This window comes from Asterias amurensis, chromosome 3 (genome assembly GCF_032118995.1).
Source record: "Asterias amurensis chromosome 3, ASM3211899v1".
NCBI lineage: Eukaryota > Metazoa > Echinodermata > Asteroidea > Forcipulatida > Asteriidae > Asterias > Asterias amurensis.
Window position 1 is genome coordinate 21,780,588 of NC_092650.1, and position 24,230 is coordinate 21,804,817.

The 24,230-nt window shown below is 40.6% G+C and overlaps 1 protein-coding gene across 1 annotated transcript in view; it reads left to right on the forward strand.

Moving 5' to 3' along the window:
* The first annotated feature begins 454 nt into the window (after positions 1 to 454).
* The window catches only part of LOC139934842 (xanthine dehydrogenase/oxidase-like), a 50,958-nt gene continuing 27,182 nt past the window's right edge, over positions 455 to 24,230 (forward strand). The window contains exons 1-15 of the mRNA XM_071929250.1: positions 455 to 655; positions 8,987 to 9,044; positions 12,303 to 12,360; positions 13,316 to 13,412; positions 14,314 to 14,422; positions 15,601 to 15,789; positions 16,346 to 16,405; positions 17,136 to 17,216; positions 17,759 to 17,903; positions 19,920 to 20,087; positions 20,937 to 21,013; positions 21,831 to 21,927; positions 22,402 to 22,508; positions 23,289 to 23,473; positions 23,978 to 24,143. Of these exons, the coding sequence (XP_071785351.1) occupies positions 8,991 to 9,044; positions 12,303 to 12,360; positions 13,316 to 13,412; positions 14,314 to 14,422; positions 15,601 to 15,789; positions 16,346 to 16,405; positions 17,136 to 17,216; positions 17,759 to 17,903; positions 19,920 to 20,087; positions 20,937 to 21,013; positions 21,831 to 21,927; positions 22,402 to 22,508; positions 23,289 to 23,473; positions 23,978 to 24,143 (1,593 nt within the window). The 5' untranslated portion in view covers positions 455 to 655; positions 8,987 to 8,990. The remainder of the gene's footprint in view (positions 656 to 8,986; positions 9,045 to 12,302; positions 12,361 to 13,315; positions 13,413 to 14,313; positions 14,423 to 15,600; positions 15,790 to 16,345; positions 16,406 to 17,135; positions 17,217 to 17,758; positions 17,904 to 19,919; positions 20,088 to 20,936; positions 21,014 to 21,830; positions 21,928 to 22,401; positions 22,509 to 23,288; positions 23,474 to 23,977; positions 24,144 to 24,230) is intronic.

Genomic DNA, 24,230 nt, shown 5'->3' on the forward strand with positions numbered 1-24,230 from the left:
CTCAAGTACTGCACTGTGTAAGATCATGGAGGTAGAAATCTCCCCTGTGTCCCAACCCCGTGTCCCGTGAGCGCGTCCCGTCATTGGTTTCATCAAGGGGAGGGGACAAAATTGTCGAGTACCCAGTTTAGCCAAATAGATTAATTTGTGCTGCAAAGGGATCACACTCAAGTTGATCACACTACTCAAAGACCATACTCAAAAACTCAAATTGGTTTTGACGTTCGTTCGGAAAAACCACAACCGTGTGGTCGACGTGAACGTAGCCTTTAGCAAAGGCGCACGCGGCACCAAGATGTCACTCACGACCCCTAATGCCACTCAAGAAAAATGACAAGCGAGAGTGGCGATGCAGCGAAGCGCCTTGACTCAAGGCTAACCACCCGACTCTAAACGGTCCCTACACACACGACGTCCGGCCGCATACCACACCACCGTGGACAAGAGAGCTAGATTGTGTTTTGATGAGCTACATAGAGTAAGGATGATCAAAGCATGATGGAGCTCAGACCGATCATGGACCGATCAAAGCAAACACAGAAGTAGAAATAGTATACAAAGTAGAAAACAGTATCAGTAGCTAGCAGGACCCTACATACAGCAATTGCAAACGGACGAACCCGATCCCACAAGCACAAGAAGGTTTACAAGCAAGGTAGGTTGTGTGTTATAGGCCCTATAAATAATAAATGCACACTACACTACAGATGGGGTTTTACACACACAGTGTTGTGTGTATCATTTTTACTCAGATCATCACTAGCCGCACTCAGCTATGTAGTTCCTACTTTCCAAGTACAGTTAAACTCTGGAACTCGCTCCCAGTTGTGGTGTTGGCCGCCCCAACCCTGGAGTCTCCTGGTGTCATGTGTTTTCAGTAGGAGGATAACAGGAAAATTGTTCACAATCAAAAACTAAATATTTTTTTTTCAAATCATCTATCCAATTTTTTAACACTAACACTTTCACTTCATGGTGTGTTGAAATTTTTAAAGTTTTGGTTTTACGTTGCGAGAGACAGTCCGCCATTAACAGTGCTTGTGCATGCACGACATTGGAGCAACGTCATATGTTTTCACACCTTTCATTGCTTGGTATTTTATTGAATATTCAGAAGCTAGTATGGCGTGCAAAGTAAATCAAAAATATTATTCAATTAGTACTTAACAAATTTAATTACATTTTTGTCCTAAGGCATTATGGCTACTATATTAGAATCCAGAGATATCATAAGGCATGAAAGTAAAACACCCCCCCCCCCCTCCCTGATGCACTCACACTCCATAACAATCCGTTCCCCCATTTCAGACCAGTAATGTTTGGTTTCAGGAGATAAGAAACCAATCTATGATATTTTCTCTTAAATGTAGACTTAATATTTATTACGCTTATCGGAATTTAAAACAGTTATGCAGTAAATAAATATAAAAAATTGTTGTCATTTTCACTTAAAATATTTTAATATTTTCCCCACATTTGCGCACCATAGAATCCCAAATAGTAACCACCTCACGTGATCCATCTAGTGACTAAAGCAGAATGAAACTCAATCTAGCAGATAGTAATTTTGTTTTGAACTTTCGAGGTTGGATGTTTCTTTGACTCACTTGAATGTTGGCATAATAATGCACTAGTGATTAGTACCAAAAATCAATCATTTTATAAATGTTTGAGCATAACCAACGACAGGAAACTTTGTTCTCAGCATGATTAAGCCTGATGAAAATACAGACCGTGAGTAAACTGCATAGCTTCTGTCACCGGTGCAGCTTGCACAATTTCGCGGTAAACGGGAATCAAAGTTTGGGACCGAAAACATATGAGGGTCGATAACTTATGACGCTACGATCCTTTAGGGGAGGAGTTGCATCAAGTCTATGCAGCAGCCCAGTTTTTACTTGCACTTTGTCTAGCACTAGTTGAGTTCCAGTTGTTTTGTCTTCATCACCTCAGATCACCTTCAGTTTCTTCAGTTTTGTTTCTCTGTGAGCACTTTTGTGTCCGATCTGCACTGCATCAACAATCAAGCACCCTTGGCCTATATACGTCCTGACTTAAAGGCAGTGGTTGGGAATTACTCAAAATAATTATTGCCATAAAACCTTACTTGGTAACGAGTATTGGGGAGAGGTTGATGGTATAAAACATTGTGAGAAACGGCTCCCTCTGAAGTGCCTTTTAGAGAAAGAAGTAATTTTCCACGAATTTGATTTCGAGACCTCAGATTTAGAACTTGAGGTCTTGAAATCAACCATGTAAGCGCACACAACTGAAGTGATATGAGTCTAGGAAGTAATTGAGGCGATATACGATGGTTGCTTTCCTAGCTCCTGACCAAGGTCTTTATTCTTTCATACCACTTTATAAGGAGAATGATAACACAGTTGGGCACAATATACATGGGCAGAATAAAGTAGTCCCATATCACAACATCCCCCCTCTTTTGAAAGAAAATAATTCGGGCACACAAATTAGTTTGTGGGGAGACAACTAGGGTATATAATAATGAAGTGGGTACATTGAAAATGGTTGGATAGATAAGGTGTTTGAACATCCAGTTGCAATCTGAAATAAAAATTATAGAATATGGTGGAAAGTTGTCGCTTTCAGAATTGTTTTCTAATGAGTGATGTTTAACTTCAGAACTAGGAATTTAACAGTAAACAACTCGGACACACCGATGGTGTCACTTTGAACTTCAACTCATAACAACTTTTGAGATTCAAAACAACTTTAGAGATTCAAAACAACTTTAGTCGTGTGTGTATCTGGCTGGTTTGCGGCTGAGCCGCCCTGATCTGGTCTTAGTAGCAGACTGTGAAGGGGATACATTAGTAGCTGTCTGAGACCATTTGTTACCACGTGTTGAGGTTGCTTTTTGCAAGTTTGGCATACGCTCTTGCGAAGTCTTGTACTTGCCTCCAGTATCTGGTTGGTCTGGTTGGTCAGCAAATCTAACGCGCTTAGGGGTTTTGTCAAACTGAATACGCGTAGGCTGCATGAAGTTGGCGCTTGCGCTTAGCTTAGACGCAGTTAGGCCTGGCATTTCGCGCAGGTGCGATCTGTTGCGACGAAGTTTGTTTCCATTTGGCGTCATGACCTCATACGACCGTGGTTCCTTGCATACCATGGTGACTTCTCCTGGAAACCATGTCTTGCTAGGGGTGTCTAGGACCCTGACCTTCTGGCCAACATACAGTGGCGGGAGACTTGGACCGGCATGCTTGTCGTGGTCGTTTTTCATCTTGTCTCTCCTGTCCTGTAGGTGTTCATGGTTTTCTGCGTGTTTCTGCATGGCATCATATGGATTGTTGCTTGGCAGGGTTGTACGTACTGGTCGACCAAACATGATCTCTGCTGGTGCAGGTAAGCTTGCATCGATGGGTGTTGCTCTCAGGTGGAGCATAGCCGAGTGGACATCCTGATTTGTCTTGTGGCACTTTTTCAAAAGTGATTTGACAGTCCGGACCATCCGTTCTGCTTGCCCGTTAGATCGGGGATACCTTGGCGATGAAGTAGTGTGCTTGACTAACCATTTGGCACACATATCCTTATATGCGGTACCAGCGAATTGGGGGCCATTGTCGGAGATAATTTCGACTGGGGCTCCAAGGAGTCCGAACGTGGCAGCCGTAGCTTGTGCAACCGCTGCGCTTGTAGTGGAGGTCATCTTATGAACCACTGGATACTTTGAATGATAGTCCACAATGATGAGGTAGTCTTGTCCGTTCAGCTCGAATAGGTCAGTTCCCAACTTCGCCCAGGGAGTAGTTGGAATGTCATGAGGTACCAAAGGTTCCTTCTGCTGGCGAGTTTGGGTTTCTTGACATGGCTCACATTCTCCAACGAGTTTCGCTATATCCTCATTGATCTTTGGCCAATAGACTGAATTGCGAGCAAGTCGTCGAGTTTTCTCAACTCCCATGTGGCCAATGTGCAATCGATTGAGTATATCGTTGCGCATGCTCTCCGGTATCAGGACTTGTCGACCCTTGAAAACTACACCACAAGAGATTCCCAGCTCGTCTCTGTATGACCAATATGGCCGCAAGTCTCGAGGGAGTTCCTTAATGGAATCTGGCCAACCTGCATATATGACTTGTCGTAGTTCCTTCAGTATTGGGTCACGTGATGTCTCTTCTTGCAGTACTTCTTGTTTGGCACTGCCAAAATGAACGAGGTCGATCTCCTGTGTGACTGGGCAGTCAGTGAGAGTGACGTCATCAACCTGGATGTCTAGGGGAACATCCTGTCGTTTGTTTGGATTCGGCAATCTACTAAGTGCATCGGCAAGTGTCATCGATGGTCCTGGTTTGTATTCGATGGAGAAATTGTATCCTTGAATCTTAATGAGCAACCGTTGAAGGCGCGGTGGAGCACTCGTCAATGGTTTGGCACAGATCGTGACCAGTGGCTTGTGATCAGTGTGGATAACAAAGTCGCTGCCGAACAGGTAAGTATGGAATCTGGTAATGCCAAACACTAGTGCAAGGGTTTCTCTCTCAATGTTAGAGTAGTTTGCCTGTGCCGGGGATAAGCTCTTCGACGCGAACGCCACCGGCTTCCCCTTCTGAAGAAGACACGCACCAAGGCCTTTTTGGGAGGCGTCGACTTCTAGAGTGGTCGGTACTGACGGATCGTAGTACTGTAGGCATGAACCTGCCCTGATGGAGTGTTTTAATGTGACAAACGAAGCTTGGTGATCCTCTTGCCAGAGGTATGGGACATTCTTACGAAGCAAATCTCGTAATGGTGAAGCCTTGTCCGCAAAGTTAGGAATGTAGGCGGAGACGTAGGTCATCAGCCCAAGGAATTTCTGGAGGTCTTCCTTATCTTGTGGAGTAGGAATGGCATATATATCCTCGATTCGACTTGGGTCTGGGTAGATACCTCCAGTAGAGTATATGGAGCCGAAGAAGTTGATGTGGTCCACCTTGATGTTGCACTTCTTGCTGTTGAAAACAAGGCCTTCTCGTGCCGCTGTTTCTAGCAGACAAAGCAAATTAGCGTCATGCTCTTCCTCAGTCCGGCCGTAGACGGCGATGTCGTCTGCAATCCCTACACAGCCAGGGACTTGGTCTGTGATCCTATCCATTCCCTGTTGGAAGATGTCTTGGCTGACCGCTAACCCGAAGGGAAGACGTCGGAAGCAGTACCTCCCAAAAGGTGTCCGGAAGGTAGTGAGGTCTTGTGACTCATCGTCAAGATGAACAGACCAGTAGCCCGCCTTCGCATCCAATTTAGAAAAGAACTTGGCGTTACTAAACGCGGGATTGAGCTCCTCCAAGGTTGGAATCTTGTGGGGGCATCGCTTCAGGCTATTGTTGAGACGTTTGGGATCTAAGCAGATCCGCAGTGATCCATCCTTCTTTACACTCGTGGTAATCGAACTGCACCAATCCGTGTGGTATGTAACAGGACGGATGACTCCATCTTTCTCCATCTTGTCTAGCTCGGCCTGTAATTTCGGCTTAAGGTGGATACTACACTTGCGTGGAGCGTCGATGGTAGGTTTTGCATCATTCTTGAGGTACAAATGGGCTTCCCCCTTAAAATTGCCAAGTGCGTCGAACTGCTGAGGGTATCGGGTTTTTAAATCTTCTACTGATTTGATTGGCGTATCCAGCGTGGTTGGACGACATGCCTGGTGTGTATCGCTGGGTGGTGCAGGTGGTCGTTTCAGTTGTGCTGGCTGGCTTTCTGGCACATAGATGGTATGGATGGTAACCATCTGGAGTTTACGGCATGTTGGTAAACCTGCTATCGCTGGGCCTGGAACATCCACAACGAAGAACATCTCATCGTTCCAGACGGACTCTTTGTACTTGCACTTGAGGGAAATGCTTCCAAGGCATTTGATCTCCGATCCATTATAGGCAGTGAGCCTGACATTTGTACGTCTGGTTTGGCGTGACCAGTTATCACCATACATCTGCCTGACGGTACGCAAAGGAAGTGTGTTTGCGCTTGCCCCGGTGTCAACCTTCAGCTTGAGTCGTTTCACATCACGGAGGTTTGGGCACTCAACATCTATTATGCTGAAAGCTTCGTCGAGTTTATTTGGCTGTATGGGAGTCATGCTAAGATCAGAGATGTGGATCGAGTAAAGCAAATCAACTTGGGATTGGTCGTCACCTTGATTGGCTGTTGCAGTGTAATGTTGAGCACGGTCATCTTGCATGAGGTCAACTGGCCTGAAATCATCTCGACTCTTGGATCTTGCACCTTTCCTTCGCGACCTGGATGGCGATCTGCCTCGCGAAGCGCTGCTGCGCCGCTGATTTGGTTTGCCTTTTTGTTGCTTACGCTTTGACTTACGGCAGCACTTGGCCCAATGTCCTTTAGCCCCACAGGCCTTACAGGTGTCATTGTATGCGGGGCATTTGCGCGGCTGGTGTGTTAGATTGCAGTTTGAGCATGCTTTACGGGATCGCTGCATAGCATCGACTGAAGCGCTTTTGCCGTTGAGCGATTGCAGGCATTGTTTGCTAGCGGCCATGGCTTCATATTTGCGGCCCTCGGCTAGGATTTCCTCGATTTTGAACCCTTTTGGCTTGTCTAACAACTCTTTCTGAAAAGCTTCAAAAAATGTGGAGGCAATGACAAGCTCAATAATGCGTTCGTCCAGTTCGGCTGTCTCAAAATCGCAATGTTTCGCTTTCTCACAACACCTGGTCACAAAACCGTCAATACTTTCCCCATCCTTCTGCCTATAACGCAGTAATTCTAAGCGATGGACACGAAAGTTAACTTTAACCTGTAACTGATCATCAAACAATGCCCAAATTTTTTGGGGGTCAAGTTGGTCCTCATCGGTTAAGCTTGATGCATTTAGCCTTTTGAGCCCTTGATTGCCCAGCGCGATCTTTAATTTCACAGAAATTCTACGAGGGTCTGTTACCTCATTATCTAGTAAACAAAGGTTCATGCGCTGGCGGAAAAGCACAAACTCTTCTGAAATATCAGTAGCACCCCAGTTCATTTCTGGGTATTTGGCCATTGTTTGATTGGGTGTTACCATGGAAAATACACATAAAAATTGTAAAGAAGTACAATATCACAAAATTCTATGATAGCAGTGAAATTAGTACAGTAGACTCTACAATGTTGGCAATGTTTCAATCCTAAGAGTCAACTAAATGTCCAGTTCGTGTGTACAGTTCAGTTGGTACGAATCAACAAAAGTTCTGGAATGCAGACAATCAGGATACTACAATGAATCAAGGTCACTGTTCAATGGCATAAAATTCCAGTCTCCGGTGTTGGTGATCTGTGATACGCCCACTCCGCCGTCGGTAGATCCTAGTGTGGATGGGTAGTTGCGTCGGTTGTAGCTGTCCAGGTATTGGGCTACAAGTCACGTAAATACAGTTGCTCACTCTTCCCATTCATAAAAACGGTGCTGAATAGTTCCGGCTGCAACATAGGAGCGGAGTACTATATCCTGATGTTATTTGGCTAGACCAAACAATTTGTTAGCCCAATGATGCGGATGAATACGGTCAAAGGTCAATCAATCTTGTAGACTCGGTAGGGGTTGCCTTCGTGGAGCATATATTTGCGTTGTCGGAACTAGTTTACTCTCATGTACACTGAATCGATATGATGGTGCGTGTGCCTGTGCTATTGATATTGCACGACTACACTAAACAAAGTAGTTCGTTAGTTTTACACCAAGTGTACAAAAAATCCAATATGTAAAGGCAAATTCACAATCCTACCGTGGTGGATAGTCCCTGATGCATCCAGAGGACGGGTCTTGGCAACGTTGGTATGGGTTTCGGTATGTTTTATGTCCGACAGGCGACGAGAAATACCGCCGGTGACTGTCACGTTCCACTGTACTGTACACAAGCGTTTGTGGTACACATGCAGCATGCAACGATGCTGGCTGATTTACGTACGTGCAGCAACAAGTCTCTCAGTCGGACCGCCGTGGTCAGTGTTCCTCTCGGAAATTTCAATGCTTGAAATATCTGTCGTAACGGTGAGTAACGAGGCCAATGCTAAAGCAAGTGATGCTATAGATCTTTTCACCGCTGCCACCATGAAGTGATATGAGTCTAGGAAGTAATTGAGGCGATATACGATGGTTGCTTTCCTAGCTCCTGACCAAGGTCTTTATTCTTTCATACCACTTTATAAGGAGAATGATAACACAGTTGGGCACAATATACATGGGCAGAATAAAGTAGTCCCATATCACAACAACAACTTCGTATGACCAAGGGTGTTTTTTTCAAATTTCATTATTATCTCGCAACTTCAATGACCGATTCAGCTCAAATTTTCACAGGTTTGTTATTTTATGCAAATGTGGAGATACACCAACTGTGAAGGCTAGTCTTTGACAATTACCAATAGTGTCCACTGCCTTTAAGGGTTCTGCCGAGTATCAACGTTAACTTAAACGACGATTGCCAATGAATGATCAGCTATTTGCAGAAGAGTATATTTATTGAGTTGAATAAAGGAAATAAAAAACTCAAAACAAAAATGTTATGCATCAATTCCACCGACTCCATCGCTACATACTCGGGAGTTTCCTATTCCTAAACTCTTTTATAAAAAGGTGGAATTTTTTGAAGGAAGAAGACAGATGAACAATTAAGCTTATCAAGACAAAAAGTGTTGTAAACTTTAAATATTCCTTTTCTGGTATTGGTAATCTCAAAAGTGCAGAGACGCACACGAAGGGGGTGGGCGTGTACATCAGTTTGGGGAGGCACTCAAATAGCTTTATAAAACAGCCATATGATTATGAATATAATCATGATTTTTGCTGACAAATACCTTTTTCAAATCAACCTACACCAATGTATTAAAAAAGATATGGGCTACCGCTTGATGAGTAAAGAAAATTTTATCTGGTGACACAGCTCTACGTCAAAACTTGTGGATTCTGCTGAGTAAACCAACGTAAACGTAAACACAGTCAGTTTCCCTTGTGGTTTACAATACCATGTACTTTACTTCATTATTACAGGAAGATGTCTCTCTATGATAAATCGGATGTATTGGTGTTTTTCTGCAATGGGAAAAAGGTAGGAAAGAATTCTGTTGGTAAACTGTTTATATATTTGAGTACATGCATACAGGGAGAAATTATTTTCAAGGTCATTAATAAAGGCTTTAAAATTCAGCTGTCACAAAAAATTCAAGTGTGTTTTCAAAAATATTATTTTGAATTGTTTTTCCCCCGAAAAATAACATTACATCAAAAGGCCGGACGGCCACTTTAAGGTGAGAACTGAGGGCACACTTAAAGGAACACATTGCCTTAGATCGGACGAGTTGGTCTATTAAAAGCGTTTGAAACCGTTTTGTTATGAGATGCATATGGTTAGAAAGCTGTTTTAAAAGTAGAATATAATGATCCACACAAGTATCACTCAAAATTGCACGGTTTTCATTTTACGTCGCGAACTAACACGGTCGGCCATTTATGCGAGTCAAAAATTTGACTCCCATAAATGGCCGACCGTGTTAGTCGACGTGGTAAAAAGAAAACCACGCAATTTCAAGGCATATTTGTGTAGATCATTGTATTCTACTTTTACAAACTCTTTCTAACCATATCGATTTTATAACAAACGGTTACAGAACGCTTTTCAAAGACCAACTCGACCGATCCAAGGCAATGTGTTCCTTTAACTGACTGGGATTCGAACCCACACTCTGCTGCTGACAACACCCAGAGCTTGGGTTCACTAGGTGACCTAGACCTGCACTGGCGGCCACAACACATCAAATAAACAACTAGACATTAGGTGTTTGAGCACAAACACAAATTACAAAGCTGTTCCAATTGGACACTATTGGTAATTGTCAAAGACTAGTCTTCACAGGTGGTGTATCTCAACATAGGCATTTATTTGAATATAATTATCTCATAGTTTTGGCCCAATAGGTATCCTATATATTATAGCAAAACATTACAAAACCGGTATTGGCCCAGAAAAGGTTTTCTATACCATTTTGACCATTTTGGTATGCAGCCAAAACCATGTGTTGGCCCAATAGAGGTTTTCTACCCGTTTGCTGAAATGGACGTGTGCCGCTTTAAACAAAAAGGTATTGGCCCAGAAAAGATTTTCTTTACCATTTTGCCCAAAATATAATAGTTTGCGCAGCTATAAAACCAGTTTTGGCATGATTGGCCCAGAAAAGGTTTTCTTTGCCATTTTGCCAAAAATGGTGTGCAGCTACAAAACCAGTAAATGTAAAGAATAGAGGTTTTCCACCATTTGCCAAAATGGTGTGCTGCTATAACCAGTAATGGGCTTTTGCAAGTTTTCTACCATTTTGCAGATAGGTATGATTTAACTATGTTACCTTCATACTTGTTAGGCTTATTAGGCTTATTATTATTATTACTTATTAGGCTTTAAAAAAAAGGTGTACAAATGCTGCATGGGGTTTTAGGCGGAAACAAAGAATGATAATATAATTAAAAAAACTCAAGGACAAAACAATACCGACAGTAGCAGTAGGTCGGAACAGTGCACTTGTGAGAAATAAAGTGCTTAATTACAATTAATGCTGTAAAAAAAAAGTTGCATGGGGTTGTATGTAAGCTAACTATGGCATTGGGTGGTTCCGGTGTCCAGGACACTGTGCTTCCTTCCTGTGGAAAGTGTCCTCAATGTGTAGATGTTTAGGGCCCAATTTTGCAGGAATGGCAGCTGGTTTTGTGCTTACTCCGAAAGTTTCGTTTTTCATAGAGTGCTGCTATTCAAAAGAACCATGAAAAGGCATGCTAACCTTCCGGCGCTTATTCCTATACAAAAACGAATGTCAGGGATAGTGAACATGCAAAGCTGATCGTCATAATTTTCTGTCTAATACTCATTGCGTAGGCCTTTGATGCTATAAAGCTATTGAAAAACAAATTTAAGGCAGCGCTTAGAAATTGCCCCCTGGTCGCAGTCCTCTGAAAGGCAGTGGAAACTATTGGTAATTACTCAAACCTTACTTGGTAGCAAGTAATGTGGAGAGGTTGGTAATATAAAACATTGTGAGAAACGGCTCCCTCTGAAGTGGAGTAGTATTCGAGAAAGAAGTAATTTTGCACGAATTTGATTTCGAGAACTCAAGTTTAGAATTTGAGGTCTCGAAATCGAGCATCTGAACGCACACAACTTCGTGTGACCATGTTTTTTCTTTTCGCTATTATCTCGTAACTTGGACGACCGATTGAGCTAAAGTTTTCACAGGTTTGTTATTTATGCATAGGTTGAGATACACCAAGTGAGTAGACTGGTCTTTGACAATTACCAATAGTGTCCAATGTCTTTAAAGTCCCTGAGTAAGAATTTTGTTTAACCATAATTGCTTCTCATCAACCAGGAGTAAATGGATACATGTAAGGGTTGAGATTGTTTATAGTGTTTAGAATTTAGGTGTACCGACTTTGCTGCCAGGGCCCAAAACACGTTTCGCTGTGTCATGACATGTGTTTAAAATAAACCCGTAATTCTCGATATTGAGAATTGATAATTGTTTTAATGTTTTCTCAAAAAGTAAAGCATTTCATGGAAATATATTTCAATGGAAGTCTTTCACCATTACCTTCTGTAAACCCTGTAAGTTATTTGTAAATCTGTGAACTTTTTTTTTTTTCTGTTCCGAAAGTGTATAATGGCTTTAAAAGCAATATTTTCTGATTAAGCAGCTCTATTAATAGACCCATCTATTATACATGTTGGCTGATTTTTTTCTTTTTCTCCTTTAAAAAAAAAAAAACTTTACAAGTTGTTTTTTATCTAAGCATTTGCCTTTTGAAAAGTTTTATCAATTTTTGAATCAATGCACGCTGGGAATTGAACCAATGGTGTTCTTTTGATTGTGTTCTACATAGAATTTATCATGCCAAATTTAAAACAATATATTAAAGGAACACGTTGCCTTGGATCGGTCGAGTTGCCTTGGATCGGTCGAGTTGGTCTTTGAAAAGCGTTTGTAACCGTTTGTTACAAAATGCTTTGGTTAGAAAGATGTTTTAAAAGTAGAATACAATGATCCACATACATTTGCCTCGAAATTGCGTGGTGTTCCTTTTAATTTCTTTTTAAATTTGACTTCTTGTGTTTGTCGACGAGGTAAAAGGAAAACCAGCAATTTCGAGTAAAAACTTGTGTGGATCATTATATTCTACTTGTAAAATATCTCTCTAATCATTTGCATTTTATAACAAACAGTATGCTTTTTAAAGACCAACTTGACCGATCCAAGGCAACGTGCTCCTTTAACCAGTTCTCATTTCTACATAAATTTGAAAAAAATCATATTTCTTCCTATAGATTGTTGATCACCATGCCCAACCAGAAGTCACAATATTAACCTACTTGCGTACCAAGTGTATCCTTTGAGTGTTATAATAAATATTATTAATACATATTCTGGGTAATAGTGTAACTACACGAAAGTAACCCTGTAGAGAAGAGAATATGTTTTAGACATGGGATGAAAACCAAAACAGGGGAAAACCAATGCAGTTATAGATAGGGACCACAAACTCGTTGCGGCAATTCCAAAACCGCAAAAGTTTGAGATTTGAAGGCAAAATTAGCGTGGCCATTTTAATTTGACAGTTGTGTTTGGCTCATTGAATGAAAGAAAAACAAATTTGTAGGGGTTCATGGAATTCCTGTTCATGCTTACTGTTGTTTAATATATATTTCAGTATATTTATTGAATCTGTTAACACTGAGCGTCTTTTTTGGCAGATTTTGGCGCTATATACAATGTATGCTTTTTAATTCTATTATTATTATTATATGTGTCAACGAGCATGTTTGGCTTGTCTCGGGTTGCTACCGTTATAAACCCACCTCATGAGATTGATCCTTATTAATTCTGGTTTTACCCATATACATTATTAGTACCATATACTCAGTACTTTCCTGAGTTCTGTCATAAAAAATCACATGCATATCAGGCCTACTTACATGTAGGTGGGATTCAAAGCCACGACCTTTGCGTTTCTAGACCAGTGTCTTTACCAACTAGGCCTACCACCAAGATTGCCCAGTAGGCAGTTGAAATCCTATATTGAGTGATCCTTAGTTTTGCCTGAATCGTAGTACTTCTTACTGGGAGCACCGATGTGTGTTCGCACCATGTACATGTACTCAGCACTTTCTGTCATGTCTGTGAAAAAAAATCACATGCATATCATGCCTACTTAGGGAAGCCACGACCTTTGCGATTCTAGACCAGTGTCTTTACCAACTAGGCTTACCACTAAGATTGCCCGGTAGCTAGAGGCAGTTGAAATTCTATATTGAGAGTGATCCTTAGTTTTGCCTGCTAGTACTTCTTACTGGGAGTAAACTTGGCTGTGGAGAAGGAGGTTGTGGGGCTTGTACCATCATGGTGTCTCAGTACTCCACACAGAGTGGATCTATCAGGTAAGTTAACCTGAAGACCTCAAATCTTCACATAAATCTTGGAATTTCTTATTATTATATAATGTTGTTCAAGCCTTGTGCGATTGTAAAGACACCTCTTACTATGAAAGTTTGAACAGCGCCCTCACGGATTATCATCTTTCATCTGGATCTGGATCTGGATAACTTTAGAAGCAACACAAGAACCAAAGATGATGAAGAAATTTTAGTTTTAGATGTGGGAGGAAAAACCCCAGTAAAGTATTCCAGGGAAAACCTACACAGTCAATAGACTGAAGACCCAATCCACATAATGCCCCCAGTGGGATTCGAATCTGGGTTTCAGAGGTGGAAGGCGAGGCAAGACACCACTACACCAACCTAATCTTTGGCTGAGAGTTGTGGGTGTTGCCTACCTACTTGAAGATTTCCATTATTTTACCTCAGTTATGGTGGCCCATGCAAGGGGTCCATCCATCGTTCCACTTGTACTACCCAATAAACCTTTCCATTATTGTTGGTAAACAACGTTGGCATGGCCGGCCTAATAAACAAAATTGTGACCAAACTCAATATTGTAACCAAATTCAATATTTTCTGTAAAGTTTCATGAGCTCATTTATCTCTTATGATTTGCTTCCAACAAATTTTAAAATATTTTTGTAGTGTTTCTACAAACTATGGCTATCTGAGTCAATAGTTATGGATGGATTTCTATTTTCCAACCGCGGTTGGAAAAAACAAATTTTAAAATATTTTTGTAGTGTTTCTACAAACTATGGCTATCTGATTTGGTTAGTTTTGATGGTTTTCTATTTTCCAGCCGCGGTTGGCAAAAACTCAGGTTGTGACGTTGCAATAGAAAGGTCTAAGTGACCAGTGTCTTTTATTATAGTCTGATATGACATTTTTTTTCTTGCAGTCATCATGCCGTGAATGCTTGCTTGATTCCGATATGTTCCCTGCATGGAATGGCAGTCACAACCATTGAAGGAATCGGCAGCATCAGAACCAGACTGCACCCAGTCCAGGTAGGAAGTCATTTTGTTTTTCTTTGAGAGTTGGATTAAGTAGAAAGGTTTGCGGTAACACCATGTGAATATCTCTTTTGACAGGCATGATATTCTTCCTACTTCAGTTTGTTTTCTGATTTTTTTTTGTCCTTGAAAAATCTGGAAAAATGTGATTAAATATCTCTTTTGACAGGCATGATATTCTTCCTTCTTCAGTTTGTTTTCTGATTTTTGTTTGTCCTTGAAAAATCTGGAAAAATGTGATTAAAGACACTGGACACAATTGGTAATTGTCAAAGACTAGTCTTCATAGTTGGTTTATCTCAACATATGCATAAAATAACAAACCTGTGAAAATTTGAGCTTAATCGATCATCGAAGTTACGAGAAACTAATGAAAGAAAAAAAAACACCCTTGGTCACACAAAGTTGTGTGCTTTCAGATGCTTGATTTTGAAACCTCAAACTCTAAATCTGAGGTCTCGAAATCAAATTCGTGTAAAGTTACTTCTTTCTCGAAAACTACGTCAATTCAGAGGGAGCTGTTTCTCACAATGTTTTATACTACCAACCTCTCCCCATTACTCGTAATCAAGAAAGGTTTTATGCTTATTTTGAGTATTTACCAATAGTGACCACTGCCTTTGAATAGGCTGATCTGTCTATTATGCCTACAGCATGTACATGTAGGTCAGTAATTGTACTTGATAAAGTATTTGCAGTTTTTTCCAAGGGCCATAACATTTATGCCTATTTTGAGAAGTATTTGTTCTGAACCGGTGACCGGTGGTTAACGACTCAACGCTTCAATCAGTTTGCTCTGATAGTCTTCCGGTGAATGCTGGACTCGAGCTGGATGCTGATTTATGTTCTTCTTTGTAAAAGATAGTCTGGGCACTGGGCTTGGATCGGTGGTGTCGAAGGGGGGATCTGGATTAGCTTGGCTTTAGCTGGGTGGAATGGAGGAGAAAGTCCAGTTAGTTTGATTCCTTTTGTATTCTCAGAACAGTAGTGAACAAACAAATTTATACGTATAGGATTTGAGGCATTGCATGGTGAGGTATCACCATATATTTGGTTTGTGGTAACACCATGTGTGTATCTACTTGCCAGGTAGAGTTTGATCTTAGGGAACTGTCTTGCTTTATTCTACTGCCGCGGAGTAGATAATGTATGTCAATTTCTATTTACCGCAGGAGCGCCTTGCCAAGGCCCACGGGACTCAGTGTGGTTTCTGCACTCCTGGTATTGTAATGTCTATGTACGCCCTGCTGAGGAACAGACCGCAGCCCACTATGGATGAGATACAGACTGCTCTTGCGGGGAACCTGTGTCGATGTACAGGGTACCGATCAATCCTACAGGGCTATAGTACATTTACAAAGGTTAGCCAATTATAACACCCAAAAATATCCTTGGCATTTGATTGGAGGATTGTACGTTACATTATTGCAAATAAACATACCATTGCACGCTATGTTATTCACCAGGCTTTTTTCTTTCCATTCACTGTACATTTTTCACTCCACGGTGCGTAGGGTGCATACCACATCACAGCAGTACACACAACGTATTAATTCCGAACAGGCCGAACCAAAATAAATGGGTGAAATGTGACAATTAAATATTGTACTCTTTGAAAGTTGTATACTCAAAATCAAAATGACAAAGATTTACTTAGATTTTATATAAAAAAATAAAAAATAAAAATTTCATTTGTGTAATAGTGAGAACATTTCCATTTGTTGAAAGATGGAATGTTTTATTCAATAAGGTATAAAGTTGGCTTTGCCTTTTTTGTATGGCCACCGTCACAACACAAAAACATACCCAAAGGTCAGACAAAAGACAAAACATTGTAAAACCCAATTAAACTGTGAACAACAAGCTGCTATCATTTAGTTAAGTGCTTATTTACTGGTTTTGTTTTCTGATTTTCAGGAGGGATGTTGTGGAGGAAGCCGTGATGGTAAATGTTGTTTGGACAAGGGGGCAGAAGGAGTAAGTACCGATGTTCCAAAAGAGTACAACAGTGGGTGCGTTCGTTTAGCTTCCATGGGTCTACCCCGCGGTGCTCACTCGGGTGAGCCCCTGACATGAGCTAAGCAAACGATCACTCACCGCTCTCGTAGTGACGTCATGCACCTGGGGCCAGCCCCAAAGTGACCCACTCCTCCAGCAGGGCACTGGGGGCTGACCTGTCATAGCTATTCGAACGCACCGGGGGAAGACCCAGGGAAGCTAATCGAACACACCCATTATTTGGGGTTTTTGAAGAGGACAGAATGTTTAAGCAAATTTTTTAGTGGAAATGCCTTCATCACTTAATGTCCATAGAATAACTCCAGAAGTTCATAGGTGAAACTTGAGATTTTGTGTCAAGATTATCAAATAAGGTGAAGAATTGTAGAAATGAAAAGAAAAGGTTTGAGATGTGCCCCCGTTCCTCATAAACAATAAAAAAGAGTTTATATAAAACTGTGAAGGTTGGGGTTAAGTAGAGTTTTATATTACTTGTTAATTTTTGTTCCTTAATATCAGTGTGTATGAGGGTTAAGGGGATCAGGGTACAAATCAAATTTTGCTCAACTAGGAAGTTCAGGTTTTGTAGTTTTTTTGTGAATGTGATTTCACATGTCACATCGTCTATATAAAAGGAAAGATTTTGTTGCAAAGACTAACTTGGTAAATTGTAGAATTGTAGTTTGTTTAACATTTTATTCCTGTGCAGGTATCGACAGAGCTATTTGACCCCAGTGAATTTCAACCCTATCACCCATCTCAAGAAGTGATCTTCCCACCGGAGCTAAAAGTAAGGCATTTTCAAAATGCAAATATAATTTCAGCCACGTATGATGCAATTTTTTCAGGAAATAGTTGTGGATGACTTTGCGAGGGTATTAGTTGGCTGGATTAATGGTCTGCGCTGGTGTCATTAAACTCTCATCCACAAAATCAAATTTATTGTGTACCGTTTCGAACAGATAATAGGGAGTTTTTGTTGTCGACGACGGATTGTTCTGCGGCGGTAATGAAGACATTTGGCGTCATCTGCGTTGCGTCGGCTTTGAGGACGGTCGTCCCGCAATTTGTACGACCGCACTTGGGATAAATCTTCGTTGTGCTGAAAACGACAACGTTTAGCTGAACAACCGTCACAGAACCATCCGTCGTCGAAAACGAAAACTCCCTAATGTTGGACAGAGAGACGACTTTGTTGGGGACAACTTTGACAGGAGACATCTTTTTCAGAGATACAATTTTTGTGTGCAACTTTATGGTCGGCACTGGTGTCATTAAACTTTCATCAACAAAATCAAAATGATTTGTGTTCAATCTCTTTGGTATGTACAGATAATGTTGGACAAGGAAGTTTCCATCATGAAGACATTCAAGGGTGATCAGGTGACATGGTTTCGACCAATCACATTACAGGAAGTGCTCGCGCTCAAGGAGATTCACCCAAACGCTAGTATGGTGGTTGGCAACACAGAAGTGGGTGAGTCGCTTTGTCTCCATAGGGTTTGGTAATTTATTTGAAAATGTTTCCATCTAAAACACTATAAATATAAACCACATGTAAAACTGACTGGGTAAGTTTTAAAATGATTTTAAAAGAGTTGACTAGAGTGGGATTGGAACCAACAACCTCCGGATTAAAGCCATTATACACTTTCGGTACAGAAAAGAAGAAAAAAAAGTTCACAGATTTACAAATAATTTACAGGGTTTACAGAAGGTAATGGTGAAAGACTTATCTTGAAATATTGTTCCATGAAATGCTTAACTTTTTGAGAAAACGTTAAAACAATATAATTTCTCGATAGCGAGAATTATGGATTTATTTTCAACACATATCATGACACGGCGAAGCGTGCGGAAACAAGAGTGGGTATTCCCGTTATTTTCTCCCGACTTCGATGACCGATTGTGCCTAGATTTTCACAGGTTTGTTATTTTATATGTAAGTTGTGATACACGAAGTGTGGGACTTGGACAATACTGTTTACCGAAAGTGTATAATGGCTTTAACGTGCCGGCGCTCTACTTACTGAGCTTATCTAGCTCTGTGTTGGCCGTGTCCCTACATAGCAGACTCACCCAATGGCTAATATTAGGGTGGTTGGCAACACAGAAGTGAGTGACTCAACATATGTGACCATCCACCACCAATGGGCTGTAAAGTCGTACTTGCACATTGCAGAGCCTATTAAATTGTTTGGGTTTTCAAGAAATCTTTGAGAAATCTGAATAAAAAAGTAGGTGGCTTTGAGAAATCATAACTTCGTCAAGAAAAGTCTGATTTAAATGTGGATGGTATCATTTTGAAGCTGATTACACACTCTCTCTCAAAAAAAAAATGCACTAAGCCCATAGCAGTAAAAGTGTCAACTTTACAGCCCATTGGTGATGGATGATCACGTAATGGCTAGATAGCTCAGTGGTAGAGTGCCGGCACGTTAATCCGGAGGTCGTTGGTTCGAATCCCACTCTAGTCAATTCTTTGTTCAACCTCCAAACTCATCTAAAATACTGTTAGAGTAAAAAAATGTCTGATTATGTAACCTCTACTCAGAATGGAATGTCTGGCCCCATTTTACATAATGTGACCCACTCTGTGAAAATGAGTTACATGTCGCCCAATGCAATATTAAGTTATGGACAGTTTAATGTGGAAAATGTATTAAAACAAAATTATAAAAAAAATCTTTGTTTTTCTTTATAAGATCTTTAGTTTCATGGTTAACCTTTAGAACACTTACTTTTAGGCAATAAAGCTATGAATACAACCATTTTGTGATCATACTTATGTCTAATTTGTATCCTTTTGCACACAATGGTAGTTTAAAATATCATTTTACTTGTAATTCGTTTTTCACAAAAAATGGTGTAGTGGCTAGTTTCAAACGGGAGTAACTCAACAACGCGATACACCCCAAAGCTTAGACACATACCAAATTACTGCTGCTGATGAGTTCTTTCCAGCCATGCATATAACTCGATTCCTGAAACTGCCTACATCTGACTCATTTTCACGGAGCGGGTCACATATGGTTGATTCATATAGTATATGTGATGAGATCAAGCAATACGAGTCGTTTGACGACTGAGGCAAGTTTATGATTTGTGGATACATTTGAAAAGAGCATCATCGACTTTAATGCTGTTAAAACCCCATGTTGGTACCTAATTTGGTTCAAACGTTGTGAAAGTATATAGAAACACCAGGAGAATTGAGAGAAGGAAATTGAGAAAAAGGAGATTAAAGTTGAGTTGTTAATTGAACATACAACGACACAATTTCTTTCTATGCTAGTAACCACTTTCTGATGTAATTTTGCAGGAAGGAAGTATATATTTTGGTATTTAAATTTACAAATAAAAAGTATTTTTAAAAATTTCACTCCCATTGGCCTGTTTTGCATTGTTTCTCCATCAGTGAAAGAATGAGGTATAAATACTTTGAGGATTAGTTGATATAGTGTTAATAAATCTAAATTCTTCCATCGGGCAGGTATTGAAGTTAAGTTCAAGAATCGGACATATCCTGTTCTAATTGACTTGAACCACGTGCCTGAGTTGACAAGCATGGAGACCACACCCAACGGGGTCAGAATCGGCGCCTCAGTCCCTCTAACAACTCTGGATGGGTACCTCAAGCAGCTGGTCAAAACACAACCAGGTGGGTTTAAAGAATAATAGGCCCTTTTGGAAACAACTGCTTCGGCTCCAGATTGGACTCCGCTAGGCTATAGCTTGGGCCTACAGTTGTTTTGACAAATTGCGTGTGCTTTACGTACGCGCTCAGGGCTTCAGATTAGATGATGAAGCCTGAAGCCGAATCCAAAGTCCAAGCAGTGGTTTCAAGAAGAACCGTAATATTAATACTAATTGGTTTTTTTTATAAAAAATAAATAAATAATAATTACACAGCATTCATAAAGGCGAATCTGGTGTAAAACCATTCAAAGGCGCTGGTCAAGATGGAAAAGAGGGAATTCTCAAGTGGTAGGGAAAGCAAGTGTGAACAGGTGTGTCTTAAGTTGCTGCTGAAAGATGGAGATGTTTTGTATTTCCCGTGAGTTCCAGAGTCTGGGTGCTGTAATGGAAAAAAACCTGTCCCCGTAGCTTTTCAAATCGAAGGGCGTCTCAAAGCGCTTCCCTGGTCACTGGGCCTTAACTCATACCTTAAACCATCTCAGCTCCCTGGAAAGTGTACAGCCTGTCCAATAAATATGCGCTTTTAAGCTAAATCAATCAAAAGAACCATCTCTGCCCTCCTAGATACCCATTTACCCCTGGGTGTAGAGAAACAATTATAGGCAAGTGTCTTGCTCAGGGACATGAGTGTCACGACAGGGACTCGAACCCACACCCTGCTGAACAGAAATACCAGAGCTTGAGTTTGTTGCTACTATCCGCTCGGCCACGACTAACACCCCAAGCATTGAGGTTTAGCATCTGATATAAAGGTTCAGAGGAGGTTTTTTTTTCTTTCGCATTCTGACCGATTTTGTTGTCATTTTTACAGAGCATAAGACGCGGATCTTTGCTGCCGTTGTGGACAAGATACAAAGGTTTGGCAGTACTCAGATAAGAAATAAAGCAGTGAGTTTACTTTTTTTATGGGATTGTTGATGTGGGTAGTAGGCATACACCATTGTGATGACTTTTAAATGAAGCAGAAGTCCCCAAAACGATTTTCTTTGTTCTACTGGGTTCCCACAGCCGTGTTCTCATCGGACTTTTTCTAAAAGTTACGCTGACTGGCTTTGGCTTTACTGTGCGTTTCAAACTGGATTTAAATTTCGCGACATTTGCATAAATAGGTTTAAATTGCAGATACCTCACGGTACCATTCTTTTTGTATGAGGATGCAGCAGAGCTAGTTTTGTGAGTGGAAGGTGGCCGCAAAAAGGGTCAATGAGTTAGACACCCTAAGTGCATTAACCATAAAGGTACCTACAGAAGAGGTTGGGTTTGTGATAACACCATGGAAACAACCAATCTAGGAATTGGGGTGCTTCTGAGAAGAATCCTTGGTGTAACAACTTTTCGAAACCACCACAGATACTATGGTGTTACAAACAAGCCCAACTAGATTGTTTCTCGTCATGCAAAGTTTCAAGTCTTTACTACTTCAGTGGTTACTATAAATCACATTAATATTTGATTGGCAGCATATTGTGCCACACTGCGCTTTGTAAACCAGTACATGGTGCTATGTAAAAAAGAAGTAGGTCTCATAATTCAAATGTAGTCCCATATACCTTGCAAGAAAATACTGAATGTTGAAGTTAGTGACGGATATGAGCATTAAAGAAGCCACTATTATTATTTGTATTTGTTACACAGTTCCTTGTTAGTGCACATGAGGTCTGGGTCAGCAAGTTTTCATTGATTAAAATGTTTTGATTTTTTTCAGAGTTTGGGCGGTACTATAGCAAGACGCTCACCCATTTCTGATCTCAACCCGGTCCTGATGGCAGCAGATTGCACACTAGAAGTTACATCTAAAAGAGGTAAAGAGCAAGGTTTTACGATTCAGGAGGCACGGTAAACATTTGTCGGCATGAAGTGGGCAAACCCTGATATCTTAACGCTATTGGACACTTTCTGAACAGAACAAAAATTAAAAGTTCACAGATTTACAAATGACTTACAGGGTTTACAAAAGGTAATGGTGAAAGACTTCCATTGAAATATTGTTCCATGAAATGCTTTACTTTTTGAGAAAACTTTGAAACAATTATCAATTCTCGATATCAAGAATAATGGATTTATTTTAAACACAATGTCGTGACACGGCGATACGTGTGGAAACAAGGATGGGTTTTCCCGTTGTTTTCTTCCGACTCCGATAACCGATTTGAGCCTAAACTTTCACAAGTTTGTTGTTTTATTTTTAAGTTGTGATACATGAAGTGGGCCTTTGGACAATACTGTTTACAGATGTTGTGTGATTGCTTTAATTGTCTACATTCTGCAATCATAAGGTACACGTTTGATCACTATGGACGCTAATGTCTTCACTGGTTCCAAGCAGGACATCATTGCTAAGGATGAGGTCATCCAAGTCATTAACATACCCTTCACATCAGAGGTTAGCTAGTTTTGAATATTCACAATGGTCATTGGATTTTGGTGATAACGTTTGGGAAAACAATTGGGAATCGAGAACATTATTGGTAATTACTCAAAATAATTATTAGAGCATAAAACCGTTCTTGGTGATGAATGTTTTTTTTAAATGAAAATCATGGCAGATTGAAGTTGGTCGTTGAAGTTGCAAGATAATAATGAAAGAAAAATGTGTTTTCAGAGGGAGCCGTTTCACACAATATTTTATACTATCAACAGCTCCCCATCGCTCGTAACCAAGTGAGGGCTTTATGCTAATAATTATTTTTAATAATTACCAATAGTGTCCACTGCCTTGAATCGAAAGCACAATGAAAAATGTAAATCTCAATCAAGCATTTGGACATAAGTGGCTCATAAGTGGCTCTCCATGAAAACTATGACAAAGTGTCATATCAGCAAAGTTTTCACTGGACAATTTTGTGAAGCAAGGCATATTGACCCCTTGGCACGCGCATCACAAGCAGCGACCAATGCCACGCTCACCATGTTGGTGGGCAGTTAGGTTTACGTGTATTAACGCCGCATCGCCTAAAATGCCCACTTTACTGCATAACACGTAGCATAGAGTTGTATACAAAAACGCACAGTGAAATTGCCCTAAAGTATGGCACATTTAAGATTTTTCTGCTGATGACGTCGGGTGAAATGGGTCAATAGGGGGTTTGAATGAAAGAACTTTTTTTAAACAATGCTGTACAATATCTTTAGCTAGCCAAATTATTCTCTCTGTTTTTCCCAGAATGAATATATGAAAGTATTCAAGCTGTCCCTTCGTCGTGAGATGGATATTTCCGTAGTCAACGCTGCCATGAGAGTAGTCTTCAAACCAGGCACTAACGTTGTGGAGGAATGCCGGCTTGCATTTGGAGGTATGGCTGCTACATCGGTGTTTGCTGTGAGGACTATGGCAAGTCTTAAGGGAAGGTAAATTTCAAAAACTCTGTTATATGAATTGAAGCATAAGCAATGAGTATTAAACAATTCATTCTACGGTAGTGATCGTAAACAACCAGAAGTCCCCTTCATCAAAAAAGTTGTAAAAGGTTGTACATAGTCCCGGCTGATTTCCTAGGGTAGTACCTTTCCTCGGGTAGTAGTTAAAAAGCAGAACAGTTCTTTTCTGAATTGAGAAGTCTTCCATTCCTAAAATCTGCTCTGCGTTAGCCACAACATAAGTCTCCTGAGCCACAAAAAAAATCTACAGTGGCTAGTCGACAAAAAGCAAGCCACAACAAAATATACTTAGCAAGTAGGCTAGATACACACATGGTACATGTATTACTGCAAACCAAATATACTTTGGTACCTCACCATGCATTGCCTTATAACCCATATAAGACTTGTGGTATATTTTCATAAGTTAAAATGAATTAAATTGAGATAAGAACGGTTCAATTAAACTGTATTTCTGACATCTGTTTTTTGAAGGGCCTGGTGTGATGGTTTAGTGGAAGCCATGTGCCCGTTACTGATCCAGGACTTGCCCCTTCCCCCTGGTGCCCCCGGCGGGATGGAGCCCTATCGTCAGTCCCTCACTCTCGGCTTCTTCTTCAAGTTTTATCTCTTTGTCCTAGAGAAAATCACCAAGAAACTGGTGAGTGATATCAGATTTTCATTGTTTTAGGAATCTTGTTAATAAACCATTCATTCATTTATTAATGGTTTATTCTTTAAACAATTT